This window comes from Anopheles darlingi, chromosome 2 (genome assembly GCF_943734745.1).
Source record: "Anopheles darlingi chromosome 2, idAnoDarlMG_H_01, whole genome shotgun sequence".
Classification (NCBI taxonomy): Eukaryota; Metazoa; Arthropoda; class Insecta; order Diptera; family Culicidae; genus Anopheles; species Anopheles darlingi.
The window spans coordinates 3,833,209-3,842,500 of NC_064874.1; the positions used below are offsets into that span (position 1 = coordinate 3,833,209).

The 9,292-nt window shown below is 46.7% G+C and overlaps 2 protein-coding genes across 3 annotated transcripts in view; one reads left to right on the forward strand and one right to left on the reverse strand.

The window, feature by feature from the left end:
• Positions 1-82: 82 nt before the first annotated feature.
• Positions 83-1,259, reverse strand: LOC125951488 (GPN-loop GTPase 3). The gene is made up of 2 exons (XM_049680360.1): positions 1,010-1,259; positions 83-952 (listed from the first exon to the last, which is right to left on the reverse strand). The coding sequence occupies exons 1-2, from the start codon at positions 1,052-1,054 to the stop codon at positions 98-100; spliced, it is 900 nt and encodes a 299-aa protein (XP_049536317.1). The 5' UTR covers positions 1,055-1,259; the 3' UTR covers positions 83-97.
• Positions 1,260-1,555: 296 nt separating this feature from the next.
• Positions 1,556-9,292, forward strand: part of LOC125951491 (14-3-3 protein epsilon) — a 9,825-nt gene continuing 2,088 nt past the window's right edge. The window contains exons 1-4 of one of the 2 annotated variants that reach the window (XM_049680364.1): positions 1,556-2,236; positions 8,548-8,702; positions 8,798-9,112; positions 9,199-9,292. The exon at positions 9,199-9,292 is cut by the window's right edge and continues 87 nt beyond it. In XM_049680364.1, the coding sequence (XP_049536321.1) occupies positions 2,173-2,236; positions 8,548-8,702; positions 8,798-9,112; positions 9,199-9,292 (628 nt within the window). In that variant the 5' untranslated portion in view covers positions 1,556-2,172. The remainder of the gene's footprint in view (positions 2,237-8,547; positions 8,703-8,797; positions 9,113-9,198) is intronic. The other variant, XM_049680363.1, reaches the window with a different exon arrangement.

Genomic DNA, 9,292 nt, shown 5'->3' on the forward strand with positions numbered 1-9,292 from the left:
TCAGTCAGACAAAAACTCATGTAAATAATCCTATACCGTTAATGTGTATTGAACATGCGATAAATACAACCGTAACATAGCACGGAAGCGAACTACGCTAATCGTTGCGGTAGTACCGCCCATCATCATCGTCGTTCGCGTCGTCTTCGTCCGGAGGATCGAAATCGCGCATCTTAATATCCGCATCTTCCCCGTACTGGATCACATTATCGATCATCAGCAGCAGATCTGCCACGTTCTCTTCGTCGTTGATGTTGAGCGGTGTGAATCGAACGAGGCTGAAATCTTCGATCAGCATACCGATTGTTTCCGAAAGTTTGCGGTACTTGCGGCCCCATGCCGACTCATTGGTTACCTCACCGAGCAGCGCGTGTGGATCGGGTTCGAGGAATTTGTCCATCTGTCCTCGATGGCCTTTACTCAACAGATCCATTTTGCTCAGAATGTTCACGTGAGGCAACTCCATGTTGGCCATCACACTGAGCGCAGCCATCGTTCCGGATAGGAACTTGGCACCATCGATCATGAACTGGGAATCGACGAGAAACACCGAGCAAAGGCGGAAGTTCCACGATTCCAGCAGCCGTGCCAGATCGTGGCCCGCTTTGAGGTGTGTGTACAGCTCGATCTGTCCGGGCATATCGAACAGTATGTAATCATCATCCGGTTCCTCCACACCCGGCGCGTCCTCTTCATCATCCGATCCGACGCCACACAGCTGATCACGCAACCAATCCGAATGCTCGATCAGATATTCGATGCAAAATACCAGACCGCCGTTAGGCCCGTAGTGCAGCTCCTCATCTTCCATAGCATCATCCAACTGTATGAGATCCCGGATGTCCAAAAACGGCTGATAATCGAAGCGTTCCGCCGCAGGATCCAGATTGACCACCTTTATCAGTCGTTTATCGTCGAACCCATGCCGCTGCATCGTCGCGCAGTAAGTAGACTTAAAATGGAAAAAGTTGATAAATTGCCGCAGGATAGCCATCGTTTTGCAACATACCTTCCCGCTACCGGCCGGGCCCATCACAAGCTGCCCGTACCGCATGATTTCAAATCGTGTTTCACCGGAAACCGGCTTACCGCGTTTCCAAAATTGAACCACGTTTCACACTGTGCGTTTTCGGTTCCGGCAGACTGCTTGGCCCTTTCAGCTCGTTGAGCACTATTTTACACTTACTTAGTACTTTATCATCAATCTGTAATGATCTTTTTGCGAAGATTTTTAGTATTCCAGATTCCTGGCCCACGAAACTCCCGCAAAAGCAAAACAAGAGCCCAAAAAACCAAGATCAATCGATGTGACTTTCTATACGCACCTTGGTATGTGCGACTCTTTCTCTTGTGCGAGAGCGAGAGGCAAACATTGCCACTAGCGCCCTCTACAGGCCTCTGACCGAATTTTTCGGAATATCTCACTGCCTGTCTCGCTCACTCTCAAGCGTGAAAGCGAAATGGCGCGATGTTTAACGGTTGTGTGCGTGAGATCCTGCATTCTCCAAAAAAATCGAAGGGCGCGGCCATATTGATTTAACCGCATATTCGTTGGATACAGAAAAAAGAACCAAAAGTAGCCCGTGGAGTGCTAAGTACTCGCATTAATCTCTAGTACTGCCATTAGTCTACCGTAGATCAGCAAACGGATAACTCGTTAATTCTCGTCGGAACCCTCTTTTTTCGGATTCGCAGGAAGTGGTGGTGTGAGTCAAGGCGCCTGTCGGCTGTGGTTGGATAGCATTTTTGAGCTAGCGAGCATTTCACCGGCACCGGCGTTTGAATTGTAGCGGCAGGTTTTCCTTTTCCACCGCGTCAGTGGATTCCGATCGGTCTACCATTGCCATCGGCAAACAAGACGAGTGAAAATCAAGAACTTTGAACATTCTATTCCCGCGAAACGTGCCGGAAATTTGGCCCTCGCTCGTTCGAGAGAAAGAGAGAGCGGACAGAGTGAGAGAGAGCGAGAGAACGCGTTGCGTGTAGTGGTGAGGTCGAAGTCGTCGTCGAGCCAGCTCTTTTTCTCTTGCCTTCTCGCGTTTTCGCTCGAATTTTCTTCGTAGTGTGTGGTTGATCCTCGTCAGAGTCGTGTCCGTCATCCCGTAGATCCGCCGTACGAGCAGCGAAAAGAGGTTTTAAGAGCCGAAAAAAGCGAATCCTTAAATTCTCAAGATGTCGGAACGCGAAAATAACATCTACAAGGCGAAGCTGGCCGAGCAGGCTGAGCGCTACGACGGTAAGTGGCAAACGGATCCTTTTTCTCTACGTAACCCCCCTCCCCCTCCGTTTCTTCTCACCTTCTGCCTGTCGCTGGGGGAAAGTGCGGCTCGTCGGTCGGATTGGGAGCCATGCCTTCGCGGCGTGTTCAAAATCGGTTACTGGGCGGTCATTTTGCACGTCCTGCAGTGACAAAGTGCACTTTTTTCGGACAAATTCTCGGTGAAAAGTGACTCTTGGGAGCGGTTGAGTGAGGTGTGAGCCTGGAGGTCGCCAACGCTCGGCCGCGTGCAAATTTTCAGTCGAGAGCGGTGGCGGTGCCCGGTAAAGTGGGCGACCGTTGTCGTTGAGGAGTAGAGGGGATATTAGTCAGTTGGAGACGGCGATTTCTGCCACGCATCGCCATTTCGAGGGTTGCTTTGTCGACTCGGTCGCGCCCGGTCTCGTGGTCATCTTTGGTGCAGAAAATGGAAATTGATCACCTTTCCGGAGAGCGGAAAAGTAGGCTCCGGGTCGGGAAGCCAAGACAACGACGGCTTTTGCGAAGACGCGTTGAGGCGGTGTGTGTGCGAGCGAGTCCGTTGTACGCTCGCGCCGTCGAAAAAGTGAGTAGGCAGAGACCGAGGAGAAGAAGGAGTAGTAGTAGGAAGAAGCAGGCATGAAAAAGGACAAGAGGAGCGAGTTGAAAGAGGTGTAAGCGAGAAGGAGAACATCAGCGAGTTGCGCGGGAATGCTTGACTGCCGCCGAACGGAAAGAGAAAGAGCGAGCACTAGGACCGGGCAGATTACGGAGCGCAAGTTCGAATGCGCGAAACAGAGACAACCGGAGAGGCGTCGGTTTGTGGAACGTTCCGAATTCGGAGCCGAGCTTGGAAGTTGAGTGGAATAGCATGCAACCTGGTGCGAATCGTTGGAGAGAACGTTGAAGAAGCGAAAATGGGGAAGAAGAAGCTTCAGGGAGGATGACGGAAGCATCCGCCGCCGCTGCCGTTGCCGTTGCCGTCGCCGTCGTCGTCGTTAGCTGCGGAGAAAATCGATAGTGGGGAGTCAAGCGTGCTGGTTGGGGCCAAAAGCCCGAGAGCGCGTCAGCCCCGTTGGAGAGAAACGAACCATTTTTCCCTCGTTGTAGCCGATGCGTCATTGCTTGCTGGCTTTGGGAATTATCTGGTGTCCATTTGCTAAAGGGACACTCCTGATTGTCTTATTAAACTGCAATGATTGCGTAGGCCTTTGAGCGGTCCTGCATAAGGTTGAGTGATTTGTAGGAAAGCGGCACATCCGACCGTTTTTTTTTCGCCATCCGGTATTCTGGTTCCGGTTCAAGGATTGTAGAAGAGAGAAGGGGTCGGCCGCAACGGGGCTTGTACCGGGTTGGGACGGGCCGTTTCGCTACCATTTCACACACACAAAGCGATTTCTACGATGGTATGTGTGAGGGGCGCGCGTAGCATGGAATACGGCGTGTGGGGTGAGTCACCACCACACAGGCATGCTCCTTGTGGCCAAATTGGAAATGAACGGCAAGTTTTCTGCTTTGGAGAAAATTATTGGATTCTCAATGGCGTGTCTGGTGAACGAAATGTAAAAAAAAACGATCATCGATAACCTCACGGAGACCGTTTCGTCTCCCCAGATAAGGAAACGTGATCACGTGAATAGTTCGAGGCTACCGCATGCCGTGCACCCCCTCGCTGCTACGCAAGCAGAGGGGGTGTGAGTGTGGGCGCGTGTCGTCAGGTGCTATCTGGTATCTGCTACCTTATTCTGATTTTTCAATGTTATCCCAACATTTTTTGCCTTATTTTTTCCTATAATAAGCAGTCCATAGAAGAAAGGATTGCCGACAATAGTAGGATGGCTCGAAATGAAAGGCAATTGGGAAGAAAAGGGAGGGCGGGAGTTGGCCCCCGTGTGGTGCTGATGAGATGACCTGCGGGCGATGGTGATCCTCCAACTGCGCAAGCCCGAATCCTTGTCACGTTCGCCCAACCTTACGCGAGTTATGTCCTATTAAAAGGAGTGGAAAGACACAAAAGTTGGCCCTACGAGATTCTCTGTGGCTCTACTTTGATTGTCCATTTACTGTTGACCGCCATCTAGTGATGGAATAGAGGACGGTGTGCAGATAATATGCTTTTTAAATTATTATAAAGACAGATGCGCGACAGGTGACAGCTAAAGTTACTCCTCATCTTCATGACGAATGGCTCCGTGCCTTTGATTTGTGTAGGATTATGAGCCATCGAAGTTGTTCAATACATGTCGTTGCTAGAGTGCTGCCTGAGATATTAAGGAACGATCTTTTCATGCTTATGATTTTTTTTCTTTTATGAAATCACATAAGTGCCATATCTTCGTGAAATCCCCACTGGGTACACAAAATTTATCTTGAATGCTGATTAGAAAGTATCTATACGAATGTTTAGAATGAAATTAAAAGCGCTATAATTTCTAAACTTTCAAAATGGATTTTTAGTCATAAAAGAGGAAGTTAAAATAATGCACCGTTGCGGACTGTTTCGCGTATATTGAATTGATATATGCATACATTTGCGGCATCGCGCTTACTGGGTGTGATGTGAGCTACACGCTCCAAACTACCGCTATTGAAGAGAGAAGAGTAGAAAAAGCTTAAGAGATGCCAAATTTATGACTGGTTCAGCTCGGTGAGCCGTTTGTGGAACAATCATTTATTGGAACGGCAATTAACTTTGACATACATGATCTGAAATAATGTAGTTTCCCAATAACAACGGTATCTGGCGATTATCCCTCTTGTCTATTGTGGAAAATTGAAAATGGTTTGTTCCCGCCACCTCCAGTTCACCTAATAGAAACTTCCCAATATAGAATCGTTTTTATTATATTATCAAGTAAATACCTTAGTAATGCCAAGGAACCATATCAGGTTAGGTATATAATATCCATATATTCTATGGGGCAGAAAGCGTGTTGTTTGCTTTTTCAGTTGCAAAAAGTGATGAATAAACGTTTTGGGCTCGCCGCGGCAACAACAGGCGACATGACCATGACTTGGTTGTTGGCAGTATGTGACACATATACCCACCTCAAACACAACCGGACAACAACGAAATTGTGCTCGCTGGAACAGCGCAGATCAACGTCATTATATGTGCGCTTGTTCCGCGTGACTAGCTCATCTCTGAACGTAAGCTACTGTTTGTAAAGGCAGAAAGTTTTGTTGGAAATCGATCACCACACCCCGGTTGGTAGTGTTCGATCATGTATCAGACTGGAAGAAGAACTCAAGGCCCCTTTAGAGGGCTTGTTCTATTGAAATTTTCGTCCAAAAGCCTATCGCGTTCGTTTACCATTTGGTGGCGCAAAATGAACTTCTGAATTTGGAACAGCCGCGGAGGTGACCTATGTACAATGTTATGAGTGGTAACTGAAACATTATACGTCGTGTGCATGTGGCTTTTGGCTTAGGGTCTAAACCACTCCATAAAATTCTTCGCGTGCAATCATTGGCCTGTGGGTCGGTCGACCAGGTAAAGCATTTCAATTTTCCAGCCGCCCCCCCTCCCCTTTATCTACAGTACAAATAATAATGTTTGATTTTCAACAGATAAAGTGTGTTACATTTTATACGGCCTCCCGCTACCCTGTCCAACGATAATATAACTAGATGCAGATGTTTTTTTTTGCACTTCACGATTTTTTTTTCAAATCAATCGACAAAAATCGAACAAACTCACTTCGCGCGCGTTGTAGATCACGTTATTGCAACCTTAAAATCAACATATCAACATCAACTGCTGTAGTCGCAACATCAACCTGTCATATGGTATGCGGCGCACAGTAGACCTAGAATGAAAAAGAGGTGCGATTGGGGCGGTTTTGCAAACAAAAACTGAAAAGCATAATCATATCTCTTGAAAAAAGCGATGTTTTGAGCTATCGTTCAATGTCACTACCTATAACCTTGTACGTTGTGGCAAATTAAAATTGAGAACACGGTATCTCTTGCTTGCTACTACATCTACAACACATCCTGCAAGCGCCTCCCTATCACATATCAATGTAATGTCTGTATTGCTGCTCAGCGCTGATTAGAGTTTATCTTTGCATGATTGAAATTGATTTATATTTATATTGCCAATCAATCGGCACAGAGTTCGTGTGTAGCAAGTCTAGCCCAATACCTAGGCTAAACCAATATCCTACGTAACAGCAGGCTTGTCTTCCAAGTTGATATGGATGCGCACTTTGGAAAAGAGAGCAAATTGAATTAATATAGTGCTGGTGGGGTTTTCACTCGATATCGCGCCTTTTTGTATTCGCACATTTTGATTCTCAAATGCGTATGCTGCATGTGCTATTGATTGATTTGATGCCCGATACGATGCTGGCTATTTTTGTGAGAGAAGAGTGTATATACGGAGATAGGTGATGTAGGTGGTACTGTCGCTATCGCTTGCTGCCAACCCCGGTCGCTGGTTGTGTCTTGTTTGCTATCCCGCATGCGTCATTCGAGGAGATTCATGGATTATGTTAAGTTGGGAAGGGAATTTAGCATTAAAAATGTAGCTTGTCCCTAATCAAGGTTACATAAGATAAGGAACAGTAACACAAGCAAAGTTTGACACGAATGGATTCAGTTTTCTATAATGCTTGAAATTAAAACTTCTTTCTAAACGAGTGCAAGACTGATTTTCATCGTTCCCATGTCTATACCACTTCTGTTATATAACTCTGCAGAATTGCTTGTTTTATGTGCGCCATAAATTTCATGCGTGATAATATCGGTAATCGAGAACATTCTACGGTTCTCAGAGGACGACTGTGCGCTGGAAAAAATATCTGCCTTTCGGTGATTCAATGCCTATTAGGCGGTTCCAGAGAGCACTCTGTCAAACATTCACATTTTACCTTGAAATAAGTGAAAAGAATAATTGATGTTATTAGGTGCGAGACGCCTATAGCGCCGTTGAAACAATCCAGGGGAATGGATTTACGCGGAACAACATTGCATGTAATTTTATCTTCAACTCAACCTTTTTCTAACCTCAAATTCTTCATCCGGCATAAAGAATGTGCTCTACCCCTTGCACGCTGTCACTGCCGCTGGCCACCGTGCAAGAAGACAGTACGATAAAAGGAGAAAAACTATATCTTCCGTTGCCCGTGCCATTTTGAGATCACGTGTGTGTGTGTTTGCGACTCAACAGCGGTCTCTCGCGATGGCTTGAAACGTTGTTAGGCGAAAAAATCGTACGAGAGATAGTGTGGTTGTGTGCGGTGCAGCATCAGCAAAGTGGAAAAAGGTGCTGTTGCGCCTGGAAACAGCTAGAGAAGACGACATGGATGAGAAGGAGGAGGAAGCCGGCCGCAGTGTCGTAACCCTCGACCGCCGTTCGGAGAAACAGCGGATGAATTTCTCTGTGCCCTGCCAAAGAATGCCCTGAAGCTGTGCGTGTTCTTCTCCTATCAGTCGCGCGAATGCCGCTATGTTAAATGTGGCGCTCCCCCGCCAGAAAAAAAGAATGAGAGAGAGAAATGAGCGGCGTAAGAAGTTTGGACTGGCTGGTTGCTTGTGGAGCGGCAGCGCCGGCGGCAGCTGATGACGAAATTCTCACTGTAGCCGGTGCACGGGGAATGACGCGTGCCCCTGTACTCGTGTCTTTGCTAGATGAAGTGCCGCTGTTCAATGCGGTCTTTGCTGTCGTGCGGTGCTGGGGGGCAGCTTTATCTCTACTACTTGGAGGGCGAGAAATGTATGGGGATTTAGATAGAGACACGCTTAATTGTTGTCCTTCGCTAGCTTTTTGCTCGAGATTTTCTGAATGCAATTGTGCTACAAAAAGGTGGTTTTGATTTGGGAAATGTCCAAGCACGGCTACGGAAGCGATTATCACAAACATTAATAGTAAAATTTAAATTCGTTGCGTTGCACAATCGACTACGAAAAATGGAGAAATAATTTTCAACCAAACCACCTTCGTGACAAGAAACTCTTTCCTTATATAGACGCAGTCCATAATAGTTCTCCAATAGCTGCGCACAAAGATGATTGTTTCCTGTCTATGGCGCATGGGTCAACTCGTCAGCGTCGCTGGTCTGAGCATAATCGTAAATTTATTCATACGTACAACCTCGCGTATGACTATATGACGTAATTCATAACGGTGAACCAATGTCCTTTATATGGCCCGCTGCGGTATTGAGACAACTGTGTAGCCATCGTGTCAACCAAAGTTATTTATGCTATTTTTATAGTTACATGGATAAATTTCTCTCGATTGATGTATAATTGTGGTGTAGCATACAATCATCATTAACCGTTTATTTGATTCCTTTTTCCTACAGAAATGGTCGAAGCGATGAAGAAGGTTGCTTCGATGGACGTAGAGCTGACTGTCGAGGAGAGAAATTTGCTGTCGGTGGCATACAAAAACGTCATCGGAGCACGTCGTGCATCGTGGCGGATAATTTCATCCATCGAACAGAAGGAAGAGAACAAGGTAGGCTTAGTGGTTAAAGAAGTATAATTCGAAAGTCTCGTGTGAAATTCCAATATTATTAATCAATATCTTTTGACCCGTTTCCCTCTTTGCAGGGTGTGGAGGAGAAGCTGGAAATGATCAAGAACTACCGCTCACAAGTGGAGAAGGAACTGCGCGACATCTGTTCCGACATCCTCGATGTGCTCGACAAGCACCTGATTCCATGCGCCACGACTGGCGAAAGCAAGGTGTTCTACTATAAGATGAAGGGCGATTATCATCGTTATCTGGCAGAGTTCGCCACTGGAGGCGACCGCAAGGATGCGGCTGAAAACTCACTCGTTGCGTATAAGGCTGCCAGTGATATCGCTATGACTGACCTTCCACCAACGCATCCGATCCGACTCGGATTGGCTTTGAACTTTTCAGTAAGTTTACAATCTATGCACCTGTTTGTATAGTCCAGATTACTAACGAATTGCCTTCATATTACTCCGAAAAAAACACCAAATAGGTATTTTACTACGAGATTCTGAACTCTCCTGATCGTGCCTGCCGCTTAGCAAAGGCGGCATTCGACGACGCAATTGCCGAACTGGATACTCTGA

Excerpts from the sequence above, each read along its gene's own strand:
- LOC125951488 (XM_049680360.1), bottom strand. The coding sequence starts at position 1,054 with ATGCGGTACGGGCAGCTTGTGATGGGCCCGGCCGGTAGCGGGAAG. Across the intron at positions 953-1,009 it reads GCCCGGCCGGTAGCGGGAAG|TCTACTTACTGCGCGACGAT; the intron begins GTATGTTGCAAA and ends TTCCATTTTAAG.